Consider the following 26976-nt stretch of genomic DNA (forward strand, 5'->3'; position numbering starts at 1 on the left):
TTTGCCCACATCCCACCAATTTATATTTGTAAACAGGTATCTTTTTTTCAACACTTTTCTGCTTGGTTGCAAATAGCAGAAACACTTTACAAATGACTTCTGTCTCTATCTGAGCCCTATACATTCTACTCTCCCAGATTTAGTAGCAGACAAACAGCTGTAGACACAGCTGGTCTTCGGGGTGGGGAAGCACCTTTGACAGGAAGTAAAGGAAGCATCACATTTCAATGCCTTGCTTCATAATGCACAGGAAGAGTATTATTATCATTTCATCTGGCAATTGTGTAAAAATATTAAGAAGCAGAAGAAGTCTGTTGAGTAGTATGAAATACAAATAAAGTCATCTGGTGCTCAACCACTGTGTTCCTACACTGGAGGAAAACCCACCAAGATGGGACCTGGTGAGAGATGGTTAGGATCCCCACCAGGGAGCCTCCCTAGGGGATTTTTCGTGAGTAATTTTGACATATGTGGTGTTTGCCTGAGAATTGCCTTTAGATCACAGCTCTCCTATGTAATACAACTTCACATGTACCATTCACACTTCAAGGGGCAGCTGCCCTTCCCGCCCTGGTTCTATGTGAAACAGCTCGAGACTAACGTCACTTGATAAGAATCCAGTACTCTGTAAGTGCAAAGAAGTCTTCATGCTATTGCTAGAAAGTTCTGAAGAACGTGATCCTGTTAGGTGGACCTACCAGGTTAGTGAGTCAGAAAGCGACAAAGTTGTCCTTGTGTAACAAGGCAAAACGGAAATTTAAATGGACAGCAAATCTCCCTGGTGCTTCACCCTTAACCTGGCCTCCTTTTCTCCTCGAGGAAAAGAGCTTGAAAATTGCAGTATAAGCAGCCTCTTCAGAAGTTATAGCCATGCTACATAGTATTGTAAATTCTAGCTGTGAACACATTCCTCACTTGCAAGTCAAAGTAGCCACAATTCTGGGACCACAAAAGAATGAGGCACTATAGTACAGTAATTGATGACCATCTCTGATATTAGGAAGACTTGGGCTCAAACACTATAGCTCTACCATTTAGTTAAAGCTGTGCATATACCTGAAACTAATAAAAAATAAAGTAAAATAAAATATGCAAAAAAAAACCCCAACAAAATAAAATAAAACTGTGCGAGCTTGGACACGTTATGTAAACTTTCTAAGCCTTGTTTTTCTTATTATACAATGGAGATGATAAGAATCTTCCATCATAGGTTTGGAGTATTTATCAAAGTAATGTACATAAAGGCCTTAGCATAGCTCCCAGCACAGAATAAAGACTTATATACATACAATGGATATTAATAAGAGACAAAATTCTCTGAGCAGGTAAGATATCTCACAAATCCTGTATGATAAACACTTTTGCTCGGAAACAACCCATTAGGCCCATACTCAGAGTCTATACAATTTGTTTTTTACAGTCAGGACTGATGTATCGTGGCTTAAACAGTTTTTTTGGGGAAGGGGGGAGGATCATCTGATTTCCCATGATCTAGCAGGACAGGAGCCCTTGTAATCTGAAGGTAGGGACAGGCAAGAACCAGGGCAGCTGTCATTAACGAGAGGGACAAGTGACGGAATCGAACAAATCAAACAAAGCAAGGACTCCGTTGTAGGAGTCTGAGGGTATTGAGAAAGGGGACAAGCAGCCTTACCTTCCTTAAGAATCCCTGAAAACACGCCTACATCTAGAAATTCACGGTGACAGTGAAGTGTGCCTCAGTCTTCCAAAAAAGTTCATGTATCCTCACTATTTGAGAAGTCAGAGAACCAAGTTTTCCATTGCCAGGCAAGCACTCACCATCCCCAAGGTTAAAAATCAATGTTTTGGTGCTTGAAGACAGGGGAACTTCAGTTACATGGGAAAATGCCCTTGGGTAAAACAACTCAACTTCCAACAAAGCTGGATAAATGAAGTGTCTTTCTAACGCTTACATCTCTGCAAATAGGTACTGTATACATTCACTACCCCCCAAAGACAGTGGCTACTTAACTTTGTTACAAAGAATCAGGATCAACGTGCCTGTGATACTTTAATGCATGACATGTTATTTTGTGATACGCCCCCTTTCCACTCATGTTTTCTTCTCCAAAGGGGTGCAGTGAAAAACAATAGACAAAAACCAACCAAACAGGACTTCCCACTTTTCTTGATGATGGAGTTTATGGAAAATTCCGCCCCTCTCCACACTTACAATTCCTTGATGGTAACATGGCTGGACTAGGTGGTCTCCCAGGTCCCCTCCAACCTGGATGTTCTAGGATACAGTTACCTGACCCAACTAATAGGTACCCAGTGAGTGTCCCTGCTCAGCTTCTCTAAGAGCCCTCTCAGCTGGCTGTGGGCACTCTGGAGATCCTCCTTCACCAGCACAGCATCCACCAGGTGGCCGTAATGCTGGTCTATGAAGGCAGCGGAGGTGGCCATTTCTTGCTGCTCCTCATCCTGCAAGGAAAGGGGCAGTTATGGAGCAACCGGGTGGTTCTCCCCCCAAATAAGAAACTTACGACCTGTGTCTTGGACAATGTTCCAACCTCTAATTTTTAAGTGGTAAGTGATGACGATGGCCAGTGAATAACCAACTGTGAACTCAAGAACAGAATATAGTGACAACATGCTATCAAACTTTCCAGAAAGTTAACGGGCAGAAGACATAATCATTGTTCAGTCATTCATTCACAAAATAGCTACTAAGGACCTGTTATGACATGCAGTGCTTTGGGGAGGATGTTGACACTCTATATCTGCGTGTGTGTGAGATTATCACACTTCCTGTCCAAAGGTATTTCCAAAGAAGTGGTACTATTGTATTGTATGGCAATTTAGTTAAATAATTACAGGAAAGAACTATAAATAATAACTATATAAAAGCAAAGCAAGCATTTCTGGAATCAACTGGGGGGGGGGGGAAGAAGGAGAATAAGTAATTCTAATGCCCTCTGAAGACTCCTAAATTCATACTGTAGAACTCAATTCTTTTTGTTTCCTCATACTAGGGCCAAACACCAGCCCAGGAGACACAGTAGAGTTATTTAAGAAAGTGCTGGGGCAACCCTGATCAAATTCCCCATTTCCTTAGGGTACCTGACTTCTTTAATCAGATTTCTTTGCTGACAGCTAAATACTAAGGTATAGCCAATGGTCCCTCCTTTACCCAACCTGCATAATGTTTGCTTCTTTATTCAAACACTTCCGGGGCAGCCTTATGGCTCAATTGGTTGGAGCACGAGCTCTGAACAACAGGGTTGCTGGTTTGATTCCCACATGGGCCAGTGAGCTACGCCCTCCACAACTAGATTGAAGGCAATGGGATGCCGGAGGGATGGCCGGATGGCTCAGTTGTTTGGAACGCGAGCTCTCAACAACAAGGTTGCCAGTTCAATTCCCACATGGGATGCTGGGCTGTGCCCCCTGCAACTAAAGATTGAAAACTGCGACTGAACTTGGAGCTGAGCTGCGCCCTCCACACCTAGATTGAAGGACAATGACTTGGAGCTGATGGGCCCTGGAGAAACACACTGTTCCCCAATATTCCCCAGTAAAAAAAAAAGAAAAACTTCTAATAAGAATTTCATGCAGGTAGCTGACTGATAAATGGCTTGGTTCTTGGAAGAAAGGAAAGTGGCAGATCCACTCTGAGCAAAGTTACAAAATGAAATTTATCACTGGTGCTCACCCATCTCCCTTTCTCTTTCCAGTCCTTTGTTGCCTTCTCTCCTCTGCTTCTAGGGGTTCAGTGTTTTGATGCTGCCAAGGCAGGGGGTGAGCTGTCCTCCCCCAAAGAGACCTACATCCCAAAACAGTCTCCTCTCCTCCTCTTCTCTCTATCACCAATCAAAACTGGATTCCTACTTCAGCAAGAACATCTACAGTTTCAGAAGATGCGTTCTAAAGGTCTAGGAAACAGTTTTTATATGCCACCACAAAGACAGCAGGGACCTAAGAGAAGGCTGAGATAGCTTTTTCTCCTTCTTTCCCCCAGGAGGGGAAAAACTAGATCAAATTGGGAGAAGCCTCCCAATTCTATATTGTATCTTACAGAGCTCTTCTCATATTCAAAAATACCCTGCCGTTTCCTAGTGCTGGCCCTGGTACTTCAACACTACCTCCCCTGCCCCCTTACACACATATCCTCTAGACCCATCTGCTGCTTCTGGAATTTTCCCTCCCCTGGGACCCTCACTCTTTCTTCATCCTGGAAGCATTTAGCTATTTGAGAAATTATAGAAGGAACATTTTTGCTACTATGTACCTCCACCTTCCAATAGATATTTGCATCTTGGAAGAATGCCAATAAATCTCTACTGGAATAAAATGAGTGACATTTGTTTTGCAGCCACAGATTGCCCTGAACCCTTTCCTAGCCTGTAAAGGTGAAATGTTTAATCACCTGCAGCTTCAGCAAGAGAGCCACAGACCTGAAATGCACATGGGAAAGAGTCCCTTCATGCTGCCCGTGGCCCCCATGTTGGATTAGCTTACTGGATCAGAACTTGGGTTCAATTGAAAACTACTTAGAAAGAAAAAAAAGAATATCTTATCATATAAAGGATAATATTTAAAACAACAACAACAACAACAACAAAAAACTACTTAGGTTTGGCTTAGAAGTTCAAGAGATTTGTGTGGCTTGGCACACTCAGATCAGGTCCCTGACAGATGTCAGTCCCTATTTTCCAGGACAGTGCTTATGTGAGGGAGTGAAGGGCGGGTGAGGAGCCCAGACAAAGACACCCATGTCTGAATTGGGAGGTGCTTCTGGCTGCCCCACCTTGAGCCTTCCGGTCACTTGTCCATCTAAGTCTCGCCAACAGGCAAAATGAGAAGGTCTGTGCCAAAGGTGGTCTGTACAGCACCCTTATGTAGCTGTAACAGGTCTTCAGAAAAGAAAGGATCAACCTTAAACTCACAAGTAGAGCTGCTGTGTCCTCACAAGTTGGGGACATGGGTGGTGTCTTCCTTTTTTCCTGAATAGCAGGCTTCACAAATATAACATAGGGTTTGAATTCTGAGGTCCTCAGTTGTCTCAATGCCTGAGAAAGAAATTTCAGGAATATCATATACTTCGGAAATATTTTATTGTGAAACATACTTTTTGAATGCTCAGTAATGATGTGCCTCGATGGCAAAGACCATTGCATAGTCATACGACAATGGACTTCAACCGGGCAAACCAACTGCTTATTTTTCCAGGCTCCACTGTGACACTGGACTCAGCTGGGCCCTGAAGGCCCACTCAACTGAGAACAGGTTCCAAAGCCTCGGCTGGCTCCAAGAGTTGCCATCTCTCTCTGCTCTGACCCTGCAAGCTTTAATTAACCTCCTGACACCCTTCTTCACCTGCCCAGTCCTGATGGATGACACACAGGAGTCAATGTGTGTCTATTTAGTCAAATGTCATCAATTTGGACTATACTAATGCAAAATGAGTGCTATCACACAGGCTTCTTTGTAATACTCAAAGAAGAAAGGTCTGCTAAGCAAGTGAAGAGACTAAGAAATCACTTGAAACAAATTGTAAAGTCTTTAGATTTTCCATATGCAAATCATCCTGTTAATTAGTGCATTTTATCTAAAATGTAAAGGCCTCTATTTAGAAATAGTGGTATTCAACTGCTGTATGTATACTCTGCAGCCAAAAGAAAAAAAAATCAACAAAATCACTTTCCAAATAAAACTTTGACATTTAGACTTTTAATTTTACTTCCAACTCCCAGTATATCCAAATTCGCCAGGGTTTTCCTTTACAGACATAGTGTACTTTTTGGAATCTGTTTCAAGCAAACTTATAGAAAATAAAGTCTACAGCTTATATCATAAAAATCACAGCTCTGTTTCTTTTTATAGAGGAATAAAGTTCCCCAGATTGAGGTCAAAGCTTAGAAGTGTTTCTCAAAAACAAGGTTAAAAAGATGGTTAAGGCCCTGTCGAGCACACAGCAGGCAGGATGTACAGAGCTGGAAATGTTTTTGAAGTACTTCACAGGGGCATGTCTCCTTTGCCTTCTCCCTTTCAAATTGCTCTCCTGACTGCTTCCCTCAGTGGTTCCCCAAGCCACTAATTTCACTCGTCCTGGTCAGGGAGGGGGTGGCCTGATGCCAAGAGCTGAGCCCCAGCTTCCACCCAGGCATTGACATTTAATTTCCTGTCACATCACAATTGGCCAGTCAGTGCCACCAAGTACTGCATGACTTACTCCACGCAGAGGTTCCTATCCGGTCTCTAGGCCACCAAGAGCACCCATGAACTCCCTACAATTTGAATGCAGTTTTTGTGTGTAAAGGTCCTCATTTGGGGGTACAAAGCTTTCACTGGATTCTCAAAGGGAGACCCAAGGACATTTTAATATCCAGTGCTCTAGACTAAAACTTCCTTAGACTGAGGTCAAATGTTCTATAAAATATACAATGCCCTACTTTATGAATTCCGTCTACAGGAAATGTCCAATGGCCCAGGAACTCACGTCCGGCGCCACGTCCACTAAACAGACTTTGTTTTTGGCCATCACAGCCTGAATGGCATCCAGGCTGGTTCCATAGAGATTTTCCTTGTATTCACCATGCTCCAGGAACCTAGAACACCACCAAAGGGGAAAGGCCTTTAGTTCCTGAGCTTACCTAAATTAGCACAGAAACTTTCCACCACGACTTCTTTCCCACTTCCCCCATCTTTTCTGGAAGCCCTCCCAGGAGGTCAAGTGGAATACTGGACAGAGGCAAAGACCCAGTCACACAGGGGCGAACTGGCCCATCAAGCAAACTTACTTGTTGTGATGTAAGTCGGCCTCAAAAGCTTGCTTAGAAACAAAGTGATATTCTACCCCCTCCTTCTCATGGCTCTTTCGGGGCCTGGTGGTATCTTTGAAAGAAAGAAGGAAAGCTGGGCAAAGAGACGTCATGTCACAATGAGCAAGTACAGTGGCTAGCCTGTGCCCTCAAGCAGAGTTCATTGCTGATTTGCATATAAACCAACCACTTCCATTCATCCAGTGTCCCTGTGTCACGCACAGCGTCCCTTCCAGGCTCATCACTGATTTGCACAACTCTTTGAAGTAGGCAAAAGGAGGCCTCCCATTTTGCAGGAGAGGGAACCGAGAGGTGAGGAGAGGTGAAGCACCATGCCAATGACCCAGCGCCAGCAGGTGGTCGGGCCAAGTTCTGAACTCTGTCTCGTGCCAAGTATATGCCCTTAACCACCTTACCAAATTGCCGCATAGATGCTGCGGCTTTGCAAGAATCACTGAGGGAATCCCTACTCCTAAGCTTTTATTTTATCCCCAGTCCTAATTGCTTTCTGAGAGAAGAGAAGGCACAAACACAGATGACCTTGCTGTATGCTTTTAATTCTTTATTCAATTATTTCCCATTTTGAAAGAAAAGGAGGCATGAAGACAGATAGTCCCTTTATGGATGAGATGTGCTTCAGCAGAGCTGGCTCTCACATAATTTTAAACCACACAGTGTTTTCCCAACCATTTCCATAATAGAATTGAGATGCACACTTCTGGGGCAAAACAGGTCCTCCACAGAATGAGAGCATGTATAAAGCAACACACAGCTTTTTCCAGAGCATTCCAAAAGAAAAGATAGGGTGTTGGAGGGTAGTGTTTTCTGGCCCTTGGGGGCCACCCAGGGGGATGCTCTGTGTTCTACATATGGTATCTTTGGCCAACCTCTGGCAAAGCTGCTAGGGTCCCTTTTCTGACCATGTCATTCCCTTGCTTTAAAATTTTTATTCACCCACTGATTACATTCTGAAGACCTCAGATGAATATATGAGACCCTAATTGTCTGCCCAGCCCCCAGCTCAGCTTCATCTCCCCTACATCATCCACACCACCTTCCCTAGTCCTTAGCACTGCTACGCTGGGTCACACCTTCATCCCTTTGCACATGTTGTTCCCTCTATAGAAAGAATTCTTCCTTTCTTCTCTGCCTGAAAAACTCCTATTGACGCTTCAAAACCCGGCATAAATGTCACTGCCTCTGGGAAGCCTCCCTGACTCCCCCAGTTCCTAAAAGCAAATGGGAAAGTCACCTATCTGTGTTGGACCTAGAATCAGGTAGGCCTGACCATCCAGGTACCCCTCCCCCAGGGGATGGATCTGAGGGTTTCCAAGGATCTATGTGTGAGCAACTTCCACATGTCCTGTTTCATTCAGTCCATTCTATCAGACTAGAAGGGCATGATCACTTGAAACCTACCAGGCCCATCACAGGTGTGCTGCCAGATGGCCTCCCCAATACCTTCCCCGTCCCCATCCCTGCCACTTCAAGTTGGGCTCTGGAAGACAATTCTGACAACCCACAGACTAGGCTATGCACCCCAAGACCCAGGGGAGTAACTTTGTAGATGCCCTTCCTCAGAACACCCTGGAAAGGTCTCATTACTGCCACTCTTGGTGGTCACCAGGTGCCCACACTGTATCCCTCTGAAGCTAGACGGACTGAGAGAGAGTCCCAGAAAGGAAAGGCATAGCCAAGGACAGGAAGTGGCAGGCAGCAGGTAAGAGGTTGTCGTGTGGCCTCATTAAAAACGTGACTGGGGCAGGCTGCCTGGGTTTGAATCTTGGCTCCACCACTTACCAACTATGTGACACTGGGCAAGTTACTTTGCCATTTCAGAGCTTTAGTGTCTTCCTCTGCAGTATGGGATGATAATAATCCCTCTTCTCAAGGGTGCTGGGGAAGCCGACCGAATTACTACATGAAAGCTCTTGGTATACTTCCTAGCACTCCTCATTCTCCTCTTCCTCATCACATTCAGAACCAGGACTTCCCACCTACTGGATTTCAGCACCCCCAGCTGCCTCTAGACTCAGGAGCCACCCTGACAGGCAGATCCAGCTACAAGGGAGTGCCCAAGCAATACCGTTCACTGGCTCCCTGGCTTCCCTGCTTTGCTCTCTTATCCAGGCAGAGAGCAGGGGCCATAGCAGTCAGAGATATTTGGAAGAAGAGGCTGGGGGCCCCTTGGTGTTGGGTTGAGTTTGCCACTTTGCCTGCAATAAGCTCTAGACTCATCTCCCATCCCAGGCAGGAACCAGACAAGTGGTCCTCCAGCTTCTGCCTCGGAGGGTCCTAGTGGACCACTGAGAGTGGGTCTCTCCCATCATGCTTAGGTCCCATGATCTGCCTATAGCAGACAGTGCCTGACAGTCCCTGAGACCCAAAGTAAGGATGAAGATGGATATGGATAGTCAAGTACCCATGAAATATGTAGATGCGCACACCACCCCCCACCACACACACACACACACACACACACACACACACACACACACACACACACGGGCCCTCTTACGTGGCACGGCAACACCAAAGTGCTGTGGGTTCTCTGCCACCACTTTCTGCTTCAGCTCATGCAGTCGGGCTCCCAGAGACCCTGGGAAACAAAGGGAATGCTGACCAGGGATCCAGCTGAGCTCCCGCCACTCCTCCAGGGTGGAAACCAGCCCACCCCCTGGAGATGCAGGTTACCTACCAATCAGAACCACCAGGCGCAGCCGCTCGCCTGGCTGGTGCTGGTACCTGGTCACCTCCTCATAGGTCAGCAGCTCCAGAGACTCAGCTACTGTGCACATCTTTCCTTCCTGTGGGCTTCCCAATTTCTCCCTGCGGCTCAGCCGAAAGCTCCTCCGAAGACCAGCTTTAGTGGAAGGGCAGGGGGTACCATGGCATTTGTCCCCGGATCTCCTAGTAAAGACTTTCTCTACCTGACCCGACCCGGAGGTGGGACTGAGTTCTACTGGCCTTTCCCAACCTCCACTTGCTACAGGAAAGGGTTGATCGAAATACACAATAGTATGATGAAAGGGTGACCACCTGGCATCCAAAAAATAGGGTTCAAAGTCACTTTTTACTTAGCACCACCTCTCTGAGCCTTGCTTCCCTTATCCATGAAATGGGAATAGAAATCTACAAATGCAATATGCTGACTGGATCCTAGATCAGGGGAAAATGCTCTAAAGAACAAATTGTTGGGACAATTTGCAAAAATTGAATATAAACAGTATATTAGATATAGAATTGTATGCATGTTAAATTCCCAGAATTTTATAATTGTCCTGGGTTATATAAGAGAATGTCCTTGTCCTACTGAGGTATTATGCTGAGGGTGAAGGGAAATGACGTCTACAACTAACTCTCACATGACTCAGGGGGAAAAAATGTATGCATGTAGAAAAAGGGAGCGATAAAGCAAACACAGCAAAGTATTAACAACTGGTGAATCTGGGTGTAGAGTATATGGGAGTTCTTTGTACAGTTAACTTTTCAGTAAGTTTGAAATTACTTCAAAATCAAAAATTAAGGGCCGGCCATGCTCCTAACTCCGAAGGCTGCTGGTTCAATTCCCACATGGGCCAGTGGGCTCTCAACCATAAGGTTGCCAGTTCAATTCGTCAAGTCCCGCAAGGGATGGTGGGCTCTGCCCCCTGCAACTAAGATTGAACACGGCACCTTGAGCTGAGCTGCTGCTGAGCTCCCAGATGGCTCAGTTGTTGGAGAGCGTCCTCTCAACCACAAGGTTGCCGGTTCAACTCCCACAAGGGATGGTGGGCTGCGCCCCCTGCAACTAGCAATGACAACTGGACCTGGAGCTGAGCTGTGCCCTCCACAACTAAGACTGAAAGGACAACAACTTGACTTGGAAAAAAGTCCTGGAAGTGCACACTGTTCCCCAATAAAAGTCTTGTTCCCCTTCCCCAATAAAATTAAAAAAAAAAAAAAATCAAAAATTAAAAAAATTCTTTGCCTGTCTCCTTTGAAAAGACTGACCAAAATAAAAGAAGTGAAGGTACTTAGGAGACTAGTAAAAGGCTGCGTTACTATGCGATGGTGGTGTACAGTTGAGATCGTGATAATAATAAAATTGGTATCAATGTAGGGTGTCCATGTCCATTTCCTGCCAGGGCTCTGCTTCTCGTGGCTGGGTGAAAGTTGAGGTGGGGGACCCCAAGGCCTGGGCAGGCAGCCCCTCCTCTGCTGACAGAGATGTGAGAAAATGTGGGTCCCAGCTGCTCTTAAAATGTTCCGGGCACTCAGTTCACTCTGCTTTTGTCTCTCCCTGACCCAGGAGCCCGTGATGGGCTGTGCGTGAATGGAGGAGAGGGTGTTGCGGGGAGTCCCCACTACTTACCCACATAATGCCCTTTGAGGTACCCCTCACAGTCACAGGTCTCTGAGAACCGAACAAAGAGGTAGGCCAGTGAGCCATGCTGGACACACACCCCAACCGAGAGGTACCAGGCCCCTGGATGGCCAGGCAGAGCCCTCTGGGATGGTGTCTCAGGAGGGCTCAAGAGAAATCCCACATCCTGGCCACCCCAGAAAAACATGTTCTTCTGTTTAGCTCAATTCTCCATGCTTAGGTCCCAGATAGCCTTCCCCGGTCCTGGCAGGGGTTATGGGCCAGGAGGCCCCCATCCCAGCCCCTCTGAGTTAGGATCAGTGTCAATAAGGAAGATTCACTCACGCTGCACCCCACCTCCCATGTCTCTTGCCTCCTCCACAGCCCAGTCACAGCCAGCCCAGCCAGCATCCTGGGAAGGCTGGGCCCTGCATGCCAGGCAGGCAGAGAGGGGCTCCGTCCCCACCAGCTCTGCAGTCTCAAGGAAGAGGCCAGTCCAGCTGGCAGAGCAGGGAGAGGTGTGCAAAGTGCCAGAGAGGCACAGCCACCCCAAAGCGGGGTGGGCAAGTTCCTCCAGCCCTAGACAGTCCACAGAAAAGAGGCCTTATCCATGCACACAGGGACAATTACCAGGCCTACCTTTGTCACAAGGCTGATCATCTGTGGTTTGCACAAAAGACAGATGGAACAGCGTTAGTGGAGGGGAACCAGGAGGCCCTGTGGCTGCAAGACAGCCATGGCCTCGTGTGCCTGAGGAGCCCTCCATCTGTCCCCTCTTTCTCTCTTCCAACAAACCTGTGATCCGATCTGTGGTGTGTTATTAAACCAAGACTTGCTCTAATTAGTTTTCCTGTGCGTGTCTCATTAGTGGCCCAAAGAAAGCCAGCTCATCACTGCTGTAAGCAGCCGTAAGGCCAATTTACTCAGCAGCCCTTCTGCTTGAGAGCAAGTCTAGAAGAGTGACCGTGGGCAGTGGCTGCCAAGCCATGGGAACAGCTCCCTCTAGGATGCCGGCAGTGGGACAGTTTCCTCCTCATATTCTAACTGGGGGCTCTGATCACAGGCCCTCTGAAAACTCAACCCGGGCCTCACTCCCTCAACCTCCTGAGCCTGCGTTTTCCTATCTTGGAAAAAAGGACGCTCTAACTCCACTACCTCACAGGGCTGTTAAGACGATTAGAAGGCAAGAAGATTGGTGGATCTTTTCTAAAAGGTAAAGTGTTACACAGAGTAGAGATGTCAGATAAAACACAGGACACTCGGTTAAATTTGAATTTCAGTAAAACAATGAACTGGTTTTTAGTATAAGTATATCCCATGTGATGTTGGGAGCATACCTATATTAAGAAATTATTTGTTTATCTGAAATTCGAATTTAACTGAGCGTCCTTTATTTTTATTTGCCAAATGTGGCCTCTAACACAGAGGCACAGGATCACTCATGGCCATCTCCATTCCCTCCCCCAATCAGAGGTTCTTAAATCGACAGGATTAGAGAGCCCCTTGGGGATGTAATGAAAGCTGTGGACCCTTTCCCAGACAGACACACTCACTCACACGTAGAGGTTTGCACATAGCTTTGGGAGAAGTGTTAACATGCCCCCCCCCCCCCGTGTCACCTATGGGCTCCAAATATAGACGCTCCTCTCCAGAGAGTAGGTCTCCCCAACACATCCCCATTTCTCCTCCTCATCCCTCTCCCCTCCCCATCCTTCTTCTGGAGGCCTGGGAGCTCAGAGCGAACCTTTGGTGCCCCCTCCAGCCCAGTGCCTGCTTCTTCCTGGCAAAATGCCTCCAAATACTAACCCTGGCCCCTCCCTGAAGTGCCAACACTGCCAATTTACTCACAGGGGGGCTTCTTGAGGTTCTGGGGGCTTGGAAGGGTACCCGTGGCTCTTCGGTAGCTTAAGCGCCTATGGGGACACAAAGGGAAGGCAGGCCCATGAGCTGGGCTTACGGAAAACTCAGAGAAACTAAGGCCTGGCTCCTACACAGCCAGGCACTCCGAGGGCCTCCTGCCGCACAATGAGTTCCGATGGTTTCACGGGCACTCACTGGCTCCTGGGGAAGAAACTGAGGGTCTTGCTCTGGGAGGAGCTCTCCTAACCCAAGATGGTCACACACAGGGAACTAGCACAGTGCCCAGTCAGCAGTTGGTTGTTAACTTTCCTGTGACTGATTCTCAAAGAAGGACGCCCCTTCTCCGCTCTCACTGGCCTTCCCATCCCTGAGGAAGCTGGAAAATAGCAGAACCACTCCTAGGAGAGGCTGAGGACGAGCCTGACCCATTATCCAATATGGCCATTAATGGACAGCCAGCCGCCAAGGCCTCGTGTCTGACCTGAGAAAACGCCCAGGACTCGAGATTTCCACATTTAAACACAGCTAAAGAGCTTTCCCCCAAGACCTTGAAGCCAAAGATGCAGCTGGGTCTGAGGCTTCCCGGAAAAAAGAGAGCAGTGGTTCTCAAGCCTCTGCACCTCAGAATCACCTGGAACATCTGCGAGAACACAGAGCTCAGAGTCCACCCCTGGAGTTTCTGATTCAGCAGATCTGGGGCAGAGCCCAGGGGGCTGTCTCTCCAACAGGTTCTCAGGGGCTGCTGCTGCCCCTGCCCTCGGGACCACACCATGAGGGCCACACCTGAGGTCGGTTGTTACCACATTCCATGCCCCCAAAAGATGGAAGACGGCTACAAACCCCAGGGGAGGCGATGCAGTCCTAACTGCCACCCGCTCTGACCCAGAATTTACATTATGGAAATCTATCCTAAGAAAATCATTTAAAATATGATGAACAGTCTATGCGCAAAATAATAATTGCAGCCTTGTAGCAGTGAAACACTGCAGACGACTGGAAAGTAAGGAAGGAGTGAAGTCACTTGGGAACAACCTTTCCTCTGAGAAGCTTTCCCTGTATACCCAGACGAGGGCCAATCCTCTTACTATGACTTTACAGGGCACCATCTCCTCCTCCCTCATCCCCTTCACATTTATATAGTGCTTGTTTGAACCATCTGTGACTTTCCAGCTAAACTGTAGGCTCCTTGGGGGTAGAAACCAGGGGTTCACAGCAGCTTGCAGGATGCCTGGCACAGGCTAGCTCCATTCATAATAAATACTTTCATGCTGCCTGAATGAATGGTGTAGCTCCTAATGAAATCTGATGTAGCCACCCAAATCACACAATAAAGAACAGGTAATATTCTAGGACATGCTAATGTCAAAATGCTAAGTTGAAAAAAATAAAGCAAGACCTCAAATTCTATGTGCAACACTCACATAAAAAACACAGAAAGGAAATACATTATGCTGTTTGGATAATGGCGAGACTTTGGGTAAGTTTTTTCCCCTCGTCCTCCTTTTCTGTATATTTGTATTTTATTTCTCAACTTTCTCTAAGTGTGCATTATAAGATATATGTTAATTTAAGAACCTAGATTTCCATATATTGATTTAAATCTCAAACAGTCATTATCACTGGTTATGAATCAAGAAGAATAAACACAAGTGCAATTGGTACTTATCTCAGGGAACAACACACAGTGTGCCCCTCTGGCTGTGGTGGCAGAGATTTAGGGGTCTGCCATGCACCTATGCCTCTGGCCACTCCAAAACCACCCCCTTACAACACACCCCAGACCCACCTTTCCTGGAATTGCTTGGAGGGAATAAGGCCAGCTCGAAGGTTGGTGTCCCCCACTCGCTTGGCCTGCCACCACGTGGGGTCATCCTGGCTCACCACCTCCAGGACCTGCCTTCGCTGGAAGGGCAGGCCTGCCTCCTGGCAGGGAATGGCCCGGTCCTCCTGAGGGTTGTAGTGGAAGAGGGCCCGCATGAACACCTGCAGAGGAGGGGCTCCGGTGAGATGGACCTTCATCACGGAAGCATAGGCATGTCTATGTCACATTGAAGGACGTATGACAACTACCGTTCACAATTTGGAAGAACAAGCAGCCTTGAGAATTGAAAGCGAATCAGAAACACACCGCACATATTTTCTCATTATGCTTTAACCATTTTGATGATTATAGTCAGGCAATCCCTCAAGAATCAGAAAATGAATAGATGGGTCCCAAGTCTGAATTGCTCTTTCCAACCTAAACATTTCCTTTGTTACCTGATCTGCTGTCCTTAGCATACACAAAGCAACAATTAGTCCTGGGAACAAAACGCAAAGGCAAGCACAATCTGTAACTCAAATGTGATTTTTGATTTGCTAACTGCCCCTCGTGAAGTCAGCAGCCATCTGTTAAATAAGTAATCAAGATGTTTTGGTAAGAACCCAAATATCAACAAAACTACTGTTACTTATTTCCTCACCATCACATTTCGGTGGGTAATTGACACCACATTTTTTATAGCTCAATCCTGCCTCATCTGTCATATACTTGGCCAACACCTAACTCTCTCCTTTACCCTGAAGTCATCCTTGCTAGAGAAGATGGTGGGAAGACACAGCATTTTGTCACACTTCCTTGTTCTCTTCTACAATTAAGTGGCATGGATTTACTTATTTCTATTTGGGCCCAATTACTTTATCAGCAAACGGGGGAAAAAAGTTCAGAGGGCTTCCTTAGATCCAAATCATATTCCTGTATGTGCCAACCAGAAAAGATTCAGTTAGACAACAGAATTTCCTAGCCAGGTATTGTCATGACAAACACCCTCCTCCAGCCACAGATATCACCAGCATTCCAAGCACTCAGAAGAGAATATAATTTTAAATGGGAAGCCCAGACCAAGCTTCTGGCTCAAGAAGAAATATTTGGGAAGGATGGCCTAAGGGAGAGGCTACCTATTTTCTCCTCCAAGAAAACCACGTTCTCTCCCTGTATCAAGTTAAAACTTGTAGTGGTTGCTTATGACAACCACATTAACTTGTCCCAAGAAGAACCACCTTCCATCAGGTAACAGAGAGTCTATATTATGTGTGCCCTGGGATTCAGTGGAAGAGTGCAAATAAGAAACAAGCCATAAAAACATTATTTCTTCATTTGCTGTAAAAACAAACGAACAAACAAACAAAAAACCTGATATCAAAGACATTGTCCATTATTAATCCTCATTCATCAAAATATTTATTGACACCTACTTTGTGCCAGGTGCTAGAATGTCCCTTCATTCATGCATTTAGTACTAGGAGGCAGGGGCTTCAGGAATCTACTATCCTGAAAAATTGGCAAGCTTTCTTCTATCCACCAATGAAAAGTACAAATTCATTACGTTCGCCTTTCTGCCTTGGCTGCCAGGAAGTTCATATCCAAATGTATTTGAAATCAAGTAATGCTCTCTTCTGTCCTCTCTACCACCATCTCAGCTCAGGTGTTAACAGCCTCTCACCTGGGTTTTTATAACAACCTCCTACCTGGTCTTCCTCCCTCCAGTCTCCACCCACTCCATCCTCCTCCAGGTGGCTATCCCAAGAGCTTTCTAAAACACAAACAGGGTTGTACCACTCCCCTCTTTAAAAAAAAAAAAAAAAAAAAAAAAACCCAACCCTCCCAGACCCCACCGCAGTGTTTTTTCTCGCCAACACCCAAACATACTTCTCTCCATCACTTTGAGCCTCTGTATTTGCAGACCCCACTGCCTGAACTTCCCTCCACTTCTTCTTCCCCAGGGACGTCCTAGTCATCTTCACTCCCCCCCAAGCCTCACTTCCTCACCCCTGCGAGGTGACACCTTCCACAGCCCTGTCACTCTGTACAGTGTCCATAGCACTTATCACATAGTAACAAAAGATTTGTTCCCCAGTCTCCCCTTCTGAGCTAGGAAGCTTCAGAGTTCCTAATCTGCTGTCTCTAGCATCTGGCAGAGTGCCTGGCACAGAGGAGGCACCCAAAAAAAGGTAGGCTCCACAAAGAATTAAACAAATGGCAATTATTTAATTGGACCTAAAGCCAGCACATTTGGTACATTCTCCTCCTCTTCACAGCCCCGATTTTCTATTTCAGTTAAAATAAGCTTTCCTTTTATTAGTAAGCTACATCAAATCCTCTTTTAAAAGATGCAGGGTACAAATAAATGAATCACTCCTAGTTACAATCTATCAAGCGCACGCTCTGAGGGCCAGATGTAGGATCTCTTCCCAAAGGACCTTTTCTAAGACTGGACTGGGGCTCTCCCCCCACCGCCAGCCTTCCCATACCTTACTCTCCTTTAACCGGTCCTCCTCCTGGGTGGCTGGGATGATTTTCAGGGTGATGGATCCCTGGGACTGCGCCTGAAAGGAGAGAGAGCACAGGCTTATCGTCTTCCAGGTCTAACCCTCCATAAATTCCCATCTTCTCAATCTTAAAACTCACGTTCAGAGGAAAGTCAAACTCGCTGCCTCCCCTGTGATCCACCCTTATATGGTGGCACTCGGTTGAATGAACTAAAGCAAAACTCAAAAACGAAGTATCTGCATTTTTATGGGACAAAGGGACAGGTTTTAAATGAGAACCTAAGGACAATGCATGCCCTGAACTCCAGCTCTGCATCACTCCTGACCTCTAGTGCCTCCAAGGGCTACCCTGCTTTCTTTCCTCTTAGGTTATTTGAATAACCTACTCCAGTTTCCTGTTCCTCCTTCCTGCCTGATTTGGGGCTGGTTCCCAATCAGTACTTCCCTCTTTGCTTCCATCTTCCCCAATGGGCTCTCCAATGGCAGGCTACTCTAACCTTTCCAGGGGTTCCCTTCCCCTTTGCAAGAGAGACCCTGTGACCCTGCATCTCCATATATGGGGCCCATGAGGAAGACTGCTGTCCGCCCATGAGAGCACATCTCACCCAATGGGCCCCCTAGCCCTGTATCACTCTGGAAGTCAGCGCCCAGAACCAGGAAACAGGCAGTGGAGGCAGGAAGGCTGAAGGGGCTGCCAGCACCAGGTCCCCTACAGTGGGGTCTTAAAGAGCAGGCCCGCTCTTTTCAGATTTCATCTTGTTTCTGCCCCCAAACCATCAGAAGGTAGCAAAGAGTGTCCTGTCGGGGGAGAACGCTAAGGATAAAGAGAAAAAAACTATGACTGGGCTCTTTACAATTTCAGTTTTGATTTGAACTTCCAGAATGGACTCTGGAGGCTGTTTTCATCCCAGCACAGATGTGAAATGCTATATCCCTTTCCAGATGTTTACATACTAACGATCACGAAACTGAATGGGAAACCATCCCTGTCCCTACTTTCCAGTAAAGGAAATCGAAACTCACAATGTTTGATAATTTGCCCAAGGTTGCACAGCTAGAAAGTGGCAGAGGCAGGATTCAAACCCAAGACCAGCTGATCTCAGAGCCCTTGCTCCGGGTCCTCCCTGTGCTGCAATCTCTTGTTCCATATTCCTGGGCCCTTCGGAAAAGGGGACCCTTCGGAGGGGGGTCTCCCAGAAGGGTCCTCAGGAAAGGGAGCTAGGGATCAGGGGGATTGGCTGTGCTGAGGAGAATGTCTGCAAGAGGCAGATGGACTGGAGTTCCCACCCTGCACCCAGGCACACTGTAAGGCCACTTTGTCTGTGGCCTTCCCATGAAAGCAGGGAGACTGAGCCAGGTCTGCCCTGGCTCCAGGCAGCACCTGGCTTTGGCCTCCAAAGCAACCCCCAGCATGCGTGCAGCACGGACCAGAATCTGGCTGATCTCGTCAGGCCGCTTGTGCAGGACTGTGATCCCATTCACTTCTCGAAGCTCGTCTCCCACGTGGACCAGGCCTAGGAGACAGGGGTACTGACCATCAGCACAGGAAGGGGGTCCTGGCCCCCAGAACTCGGAGCTCTGGGCACCACTGGGGTGCACCGGAGGAACCTGCTGCAGGGCAGATTCAAGATTTAAAGACAGGAAGTCCCTACTGTGTGCTGGGTGCCTCACCCGGCATCACAGCCTTACAAACGGTGAAATCCCCACTTTACAATTGGCAGCCGAGATCCAGAAAAATGATGCAGCTTGCCCAAGGCCACACTGCTAAGACATAACGGAGCCAGGGGTGAAACACAGTTATGTTGACAGAGAAAGCCTCTGTTCTTTCTGCTGTAACCTCCACTTCTTTAAAAATATCATTCACTCCTCACTTTCCTGAGTTTACAGACACACTCCGAGAATGTCCTTCTCAAATCTTAACAAGAAAACTTAAGGGTACCAGGGAAGATGTCATCAAGAGTGTTAAATACATCTGTCTGTTGGCCTCCGTTTTAATGACAAGCACCTTCTGCATATTAGGCCCTATTTGCTACGAAAAATGGACGGGGGCCCAGAGGCATCAGCACCACCCAGGAGGAGGTTAGGGGTGCAGATCAGGGCCCACCCAAGACCTGCTGAACCATAATCTGCCTTTTAACAAGATGCTCTGGGGTGGGGAGGAAGGGGATTCATTCACTTGCTCATGTTTGAGAAGCTCATGAAGGATTCCCCACAAAAATGACCCCCAGACTTTGGGGGCAACAGCCCTCACACCAGGAGTTTTGCCTCCTGACTCAGTTCTTCCCCACACCAGTGATTCAAAACCTGTTTTCCACCCAAACAAATCTGGGACATGAACACCCTCCCCTCAGAAATAATGGCAACCAGATGGGAGGGAAGGGTGTCCCTGCCCCCAAGTTAGAAGTTACCTGCCAAGCCCATGCTGTATGCTTAACTACCATAGACCTCATGATAAGCCAATGCACGAGCCCCTCTGATCCCGCCCTCCCACCCCAAGTACTCCATGCCTGAGAGATTTTTCAGACAATTAAAATGTCTGAGAGGCTTGGGAAGGAGAGAATTTCAGCCCCGCTCCCCGACTCCCAGCATATCCCAAACAGGAGACTGGATAGGAGGGGGAAAGGAGACCTGTAGCCAAAGGGGGACGATGGCCATCCCTTCAGCCAGGCTGGCACTGATGCTACTTACCGCTCCGGTCTGCGGCACCCCCTCTCATGATCCGGGCCACCACAACAGCCCCCGTGTGCTCATCCCGCCGGATGGTGGCACCCTGCATCAGAGACAGAGAAGGCAGACTCCTCAGATGCAGCCCTACACCTCAGACCCTGACTCTCTGGAGCCCACAGGGCTTCCCCATCCCTCCCTCTGTCATCCCAGAGGGCAGATCAGTGGGGGCCTTTCCAATGCGGAGGACGCAATAAAGCCAACATCTCACATTAGTATAACACAGCACTTTACAGTTTAAACAAAGCATAATAACATGGTGACAGTCATTTTAGAAATGAGAAACGGGCTCAGAGAAGGTAAACACCCTCAAGGTCACCCAGCTAGTAAGGAGTAAAGCTTTTTGTGATGCCGAATCCAGTGCTTTTTCTATCATATCATAGCCCTGGCCTCTTGCAAAGACATTTAATAATGAGGAGAATATGTGCCAGCAAATCCTCATCCTGCATCTAACCAATCACAGGGTTACAGGGCTTTCAGTTGCTGAGGGGAACCAATCATACCCCAGCCAGAGCTTTGGGACCAGGACTTGGTCCATGGAACACAGCAGAAGGAATGTCAAGGATAAGAAAGGTACTAATGAGCCCTCGATGTCGTGCACACGCAGGCTGGACTGTGGCAAGGCAGGGCGGCAGTCGGGTGAAGAGCTAAGCTCTGGAGTTGGACAGCCCTGGGTTTGAATCTACTCTGCCATTTACTAAAAGCATGCAGCCTTAGCAAGGAAGCCCATTATCCTCTCTGAGTCTGTTTCCGCTGGGATAGCATTTAACTCACAGGGCTGTGCAAGGATTGCATCAGGTAACACAGGCAAGGCACTTAGCACACAGTAAGTGCTCAATAAATGCTAACCATTTATTATTGGCTGTAACTGCAAACACACTGGCACACTGATTAACTTCATTCAAGTCATCTATTTGAAGTACGTAAGATAAATATTGCTGAAAAGAGAGGCCATCGGCTAAGCACCCTGTGGCTTCTTGCCCCCAGATCTTCTAGCTTTCCAGCAACTCTGTTCATTCTTTCTTCCTTCCTCCATCTCAGAGGAGGGGTTCCTTTTGTCTAAACTGGTTCCTCTACCTCTCCCTCCCTCTCCTGCATTCTCAATGCCCCCTCTCAACTGGCTCCTTCTCCTGCTCCTAAAAATATTATCAAGTCTCTCCCATCACTAAAAAGCCTGCATTCCCATCCAGCAGCAGCCAGTCTCCGTTTCTTTGGAGCGAAGCTTCTTAAAGAAGCAGTGCTCTCTCTGCTTCCTGCCCTCCAAGTCACTCACCCCTGCAATCTCAAAAGCTCCAGCAAAAGTAGTAAGGACCCGCCAGCTACCACCCTCAGTCTCTCTCCTCTGATCTCCCTCTTGTCTGACTCTGGTACTCTCTCTCCCTCCGGAATTCTCTCTTAGCCAGGACCCTCGATGACACCTCCCTCCCTGTTCTTCTCAAGGACAAATCTTCTCCTTTGCTGAGTCCTCCTTTATCTGCCTTTTAAATGTTGATCATGGGGCTAGGGCTTGCCCCTGGCCCTCCCCTTGTCTCACTCTGTATACTCTTTACCCAGGTGGTCTCGAATGCTCAGGTATGATTTTAACCCTTCCTGGACAGGGGACGCTGCCAAATTTGTATCTCTGGACACATAATCCTTCCACCTTCTGGACATCTCCACTTGTGGGTCACACGGCCAAAGCTCCTCCTTATTCCCTCCCATGAATGACGTCTCCAGAGCCCACCTAGTCCCAGCCAGACACCTGGGCATTATCCTATGTGGCTCCCCAGCCTCCTGCCCAAACCAGGGTAGTCTCAAAGTGAAATTAATTTCATTTCTGAAGGATTTCTTGGATTTCTCTTCCTTATTCCCACAGGCCTAGGACAAGCCCATTCCTGAACCTCATGTATCTGGCCCCCACCCTCAAATTGGTTTTCTGCTTCTGGCCTCAGACTCCAGGCCACTTTCTACTCAGTAGATCTTTCTAAACTGCAATTCTGGCCACATTCTTTCTTACCTGAAACCTTTCAATGGCTCCCCACTGCCTTTCGGGTCCACGTAAGCAACTGTGCGTGGACAATCAGGTTCATGATCTGCCACTCATCTGGCCTCCCCTCTGTCGCTCCTTACCTCAAACTTGGCATTCTATGTCCACATCAGGCTGTTCAGAGTTCCCTAAATACCGTATACCATGCTGTTTACCTTTCCCTGGCTTTGCTCGGGCAGTCTGTGTGGAATGCCCTTCCTCTCCCTTTCCCTTCTGGAAAACTCCTGTTCCTCTTTTTGGCATTCGGCATGGGCATTACCCCTTCCAGGAAGCCCCCAGTCACGACCTCCTGTGAACTCTCAGAGGGCAAGGACTAGGTTTTAATCATCTCTGAACTGCCTGCAGCCAACAGGGTGCCTGGCACACAGGAGGGTACACAATGTGTTTGCCAAGTTGATGGATGACTGCCCTGTTTTGAAGGTAAGAAAACAGAGGCAGAGGAGAGATGCTGGTATGTTTGTTGAAGTGGCTCATCTGAGGTCATCTGATGAAAGATGACAATAAAGAGTGCTAGCTGCGGAATCTCTAGGGTAAGCACTCAATTCTCCAGCCCTGCCTTACTTCCCTCCATCTAATAAACAACCCTGCCACTTGGCTTGGTAAATCAGTGCTGAGCCAGGACAAAAATGATTACCATCTGTCAGCTGGAAAGAAGAAGGGCTGCTGCCCTGAGCTTCCTCAGTATTCAGAGAAAGGGCTGGGAAACTTATTCTATAAAGGACCAAATGGAAATATTTTAGGCTTTGTGGGCCACATGGTGTCCTTCGAAACTACTCAACTCTGTCATCGCAATGTAAAGGCAGCCACAGACAACATGTAAATGAACGGGGTGGCCATGTGCCAGTAAAACTTTATTTATAAAAACTGGCAATGGGCTGCTGGGTTTGGCCCTTGGGCCGTAGTCTGCCAGTCTCTGGTTCAGAGTATGATGATCAGAGCTGCCTGTACAGCTGTGCAGGTTCTTCACTGCACAAAAGAGCTTGGCCACAGTTGAGAGAGGCTGTGTCCACCCAGAGAAAGGGGTACCCTGCACACAAAAGTGACAGCCCTGACAAAGCTGCCATCTCTCACTCCAAAGACTTCAGGAGACTCCCTTCCCAGTTTTCTGGATGGAACAGGGAGAGGGTGGGGAAGAGAAGTGGGTGCCTCATACCAGAGGTTCCTTGTTCTTCACCAGGCGGACGATCTTCACTGATTCTTCATCAAAATCCTCATCAATACTATCAGGTAGAGGGGGCAGAACAGGGTCGAAATTCTTCTGGGCAACCGTGTCATGTACCATGAGCATAGCCTGTTAGGAGAGCAAAAGAAATGAAAGGCTGGCCCAGGGCTCACAGGGGCCAGGGGACCATGGCTGGGCAGTGGTCTGGGGGGGTGGGGGGAGAAGTGTGTGTCTTGGATTTCATTCCAGAGAGACAACAAATAACCCCAGACACCAGCATTGAAGATCCCTCACTCAGAAGTCTCCTTTCTTCAGTCTCACGACCAAGCGAGCGCTCCCTCCTGCCCCCATCCCAGGAGACACAAGCTGTGTGGGCGAATAGGGACCGCAGCGTGACTACCCTGAGGTGGGGGGTGGACAGCAGCTGGAGGAGCTCCCTCTCATCACTGTGCACAGAGGCGGCCTGCAGCTCCTCCATCACCTGTAGGGGAACGAGACAGGCGGCTGTGGGTGCTTCGAGCCTGCTGGGAGTCACCAAGACAAACCGTGCTCCTTGAGCCTCAGACCCAAGGGCCCTCCCAGCAACTGCTACAGCACCCAGGGGCACATTGGACCCTGAGACACCCCAGGACTGAGGTTCCCAGGGAAAGGACACCAGGGATAACAAGAGCTTGAGAAGCTCCACAGGGTAATCCTAATGGGCACTAATTTATAAAGCCCTTACTGTGTCATTTGCTTTATGTGGACCTTCTTACTTCACTTTCATAATGAACTAGATGTAGTAGGTACTATTAGTATGCCATTTTACAGATAAGAGTTAAATGAAATTAAATATCTTGCCCAAGATCACAAGCTGGTAAGTGGTACTGCCAAGACTTGAATCTGGGTTTATCTGGCTCCATTAACTGTGCCCTCACCACGGAACTATTTTATAGATGAGGAATTTGGGGGCTCAGAGAGGTCGACTGACTTGTTTAAGGTCACAGAGCTAGCAGTAGAGGCAGTGCTGAGACTGGGAGCCTGGCAACCCAACATGCTCCTCACCACATTCCACAGAGGAGCAAGGTGCAAGATCTGCACCCACAGGCTACACCCTGCTGTCACCAGGCCATCTCCTGGGGTTAGGTGCGTTTATTCAGGAGCTGGACTTAGTAATCAATCAGCTTTTCCCAAACCATGCAACACAGAGAACGGGTTCACAAGAAATTAGGAAGCATATTAAAAACTGAGAGGCCTAAACCAGTCCGGGGATGCACTGCACGTCCGTTGCCACCAGAACTTCCCACTGGGCCTGCCCAAAGCCTAGACACAGGTCTTGCTTGACCTATTCACGTCGCCAGTCCTCAAAGTTTGGGAACTGATCTGATCCGAATGCTCTCATTTCACAGCTGAGGAAACAGACTTTCTCGGGAACACACAGTAAGTGGGCGTCATCATGTCACCATGTCCCCCAGCCTAGTCCAAGGCTCACAAATTCCTCCCTGCCTGTTAGGGGGCCCAAGGAGGAGGAGGGGAAGGAGAAGGGAAAGAGATACTCTTCATCTCAGGGTTCCAGTGTCCCTATGTTCCCTAGCTAAGCAATGGCAGCGAGGCAAGATGAAGGAGCCCTGCGGGATGGGGAAAGGGCTGACACGGTAAGGAAAAACCTGGAACTTACATCCTCAGCAAGGGCCACAGCACTGTGCAGAACCGGGGTTGGACTTTGCCTCTCGTAATAACGAAGCTTCTCGTGAATCTGCAAAGACAGCCAATTTCAGGCTGGGGCCTCCCAAGCTAGCTGCCCAGGCTTACTCTGGATACCTCACAGCCCACTCACGACTGTGGGTCTGCAAACTGGGTCATCGACTGGGCAGTGTAAGAGAAAGCCCTGCATGGTGGGCTAGTGAAGACCTTCCTGGGGTAGGGGGATGGCCACAGCCAGCTAGGAAGACCTCTAGAAACCCTCACCAAGGAGAGATGAAATGGGGCTTTACCTTCATTAAGTAACTGAGGCTTTTTTCACTGAAAACATCCCTCAGGAAGCCCATCTCGTCCTTGTGGTTGGAGTCAGGTCTGAGCTGAGAGGTCAGCAGTGCCAGGGTTTCGTGTAAACCTGAGGAGAGTGTAAGAAAAACAAAGTATAGCAAATGCAATGGGTACGTCCTGCTCCATGGGACCTCCAGTGGACCCTCAACCAACGTTTCAGCCCTGCCATGTGGACATTCTCTCCCCAGGCTCTCATTCCCAGGGCTCGGAGACACCGTAGCTCGAGAGCCCACACTGGCATCAGCTTGCTTTCTTTCCAGCCGAGGTTGCTGGGCAAACTTGGAGGCCCAGCCCAGGGAGGCAGGCACTTACCAGAGTCCTCGGACAGCACCGGCATGTCTGTGCTGGTCAGATTCCCAGCTCTGCCTATGGATTCTGGGAGAAAGGGGAGTGGGGGTGAAGCTCCATCAAGCATTTTCATTCAACAGTGATTACACATCTACTGTGTCTGTCCGTGGCCAGTGTGGAGACAGAGGATTTGGGAACAAATAACTCTCTGCTCACTTTTTTTCAGAGAGGAAGGAAAGAAACGTAAGATTTGCTGAGTGCCCCCATTGTGTCAAGCATTGTGCTGGGTCAATTCATATGTTTTCTTAATCTGCATAAAGCCATGAGAAATAGATATTAATGTTCCCATTTTATTGATGAAGAAACAGAGGCTTGGAGGAATTCAGTAACTTTCAGGTCAAAATCCATATTCTGGTGGATTATCCTTCCAGACTGGTCTCAGAGGTACGAAGTGACCCCTGCCTGAAAGTGGGCGCTCTCCTCCACAGCATACCCTCTCCCCGGTGACCTGCTAAAAGGCCTCCCTCCCTAAGTCCCTTGCCTGTCACACCTTCAACAAGTACCTGGCAGGGCCTACAAGCTCCCTCCTTCCCCTCAATCTCCAAGCCCCAACCCAAAGGGACCCTCCCCCCAGGATAGAGTATACAGAGGAGGTGGAGAAATAAGAGCGCGGGACGGAGGAGCCCTGTCTCAGGGGGCTCCCCAATGTGCTCTGCAGCACGTGGACCTCAAAAAGTCCTCCTTCAGAAAGGAACAAGGAGAGTAATGATTCATTCATTCCGCAAACATGGAGCCAGCCCCTCTGCGCCCGAGCACGGGTGACACCAAGATGCATAAGAATGGTACCCCGCCTCTAGCCACCACCCCCACCCGTCCCCCCACCACCACTACTACAGCACAGGACTCACCCTCTGGCTCTTTCTAGCTGTGCCCCCGCCCCCGCTCCCCGCAGGCGGCCAAGCACAGACTCCAGCTCGCTTTCGGAAGGAACCTGTGGGACGAACAAGGAGCGCGGCTGGTCAAAGGAGAGGGAAACCTGGGTGACGCTGGGGGACAGTCTCGGAGGATGCTGAGCGGCGGGAAAGGAGCCGGGCGCACCCGGGTGGGGGTTGCAGGGAGGAAGGCCCGGGCCGAGGGGCGGGGACTAAGCACCACCCTCTTACCCCCAGCTGGGGTCTCGATGGGTCGGGAGGCCGCGGTGGGCACGAGAGGCTGGCCTCGGCCCATCCTCCCTGCCCCCGCCTGGCCCCTCCCGCCGCAGCTCCCGGTCCCTTGTCCGTTCCCTGCGCGGATTCCTACCTGGGCGCGCCGGGATCTCTGCTCCAGCCCGGGAACCATGCGGGGGCCCGGAGTCTCGGCCACCACTGGCTCCTCCTTCCCGGCCCCTCCCTGCCGCGGACGCGCTGGGCGGGAGTGGTGGAGCCGAAGGAGGCGAGCGGGAGGAGAGAGAAGG

At 48.6% G+C, this 26976-nt stretch overlaps 1 protein-coding gene across 4 annotated transcripts; it reads right to left on the reverse strand.

The window, feature by feature from the left end:
• Positions 1 to 2013: 2013 nt before the first annotated feature.
• Positions 2014 to 26976, reverse strand: MPP3 (MAGUK p55 scaffold protein 3). Of its 4 annotated transcripts, none has more exons than XM_081028151.1 (20): positions 26823 to 26975; positions 26432 to 26514; positions 25548 to 25610; positions 25184 to 25302; positions 24868 to 24945; positions 23611 to 23691; positions 23202 to 23339; positions 19987 to 20068; positions 18727 to 18812; positions 17281 to 17355; positions 14777 to 14973; positions 12979 to 13043; positions 11770 to 11790; positions 11140 to 11181; positions 9484 to 9648; positions 9304 to 9384; positions 6765 to 6858; positions 6464 to 6572; positions 4911 to 5033; positions 2014 to 2445 (listed from the first exon to the last, which is right to left on the reverse strand). In XM_081028151.1, the coding sequence occupies exons 3-20, from the start codon at positions 25570 to 25572 to the stop codon at positions 2269 to 2271; spliced, it is 1758 nt and encodes a 585-aa protein (XP_080884277.1). In that variant the 5' UTR covers positions 25573 to 25610; positions 26432 to 26514; positions 26823 to 26975; the 3' UTR covers positions 2014 to 2268. The 4 variants fall into 4 exon arrangements, with proteins under 4 accessions (XP_080884277.1, XP_080884278.1, XP_080884279.1 ...); XM_081028152.1 differs by having other exon boundaries at positions 26687 to 26830; XM_081028153.1 differs by lacking the exon at positions 25548 to 25610.

This window comes from Rhinolophus hipposideros (genome assembly GCF_964194185.1).
Source record: "Rhinolophus hipposideros genome assembly, chromosome: 20".
In the NCBI taxonomy this organism is placed as follows: domain Eukaryota; kingdom Metazoa; phylum Chordata; class Mammalia; order Chiroptera; family Rhinolophidae; genus Rhinolophus; species Rhinolophus hipposideros.

Bases quoted from the DNA above. Each gene is read 5' to 3' on its own strand.
- MPP3 (XM_081028151.1), bottom strand. From the start codon at position 25,572: ATGCCGGTGCTGTCCGAGGACTCTG. The intron at 6,859-9,303 runs GTAAGAGGGCCC...TTTCTTTCAAAG, and splicing joins CTTTGGTGTTGCCGTGCCAC to ATACCACCAGGCCCCGAAAG. The intron at 2,446-4,910 runs GTGAGTTTAAGG...CTTTCCTTGCAG, and splicing joins AGGACACAGCAGCTCTACTT to GATGAGGAGCAGCAAGAAAT.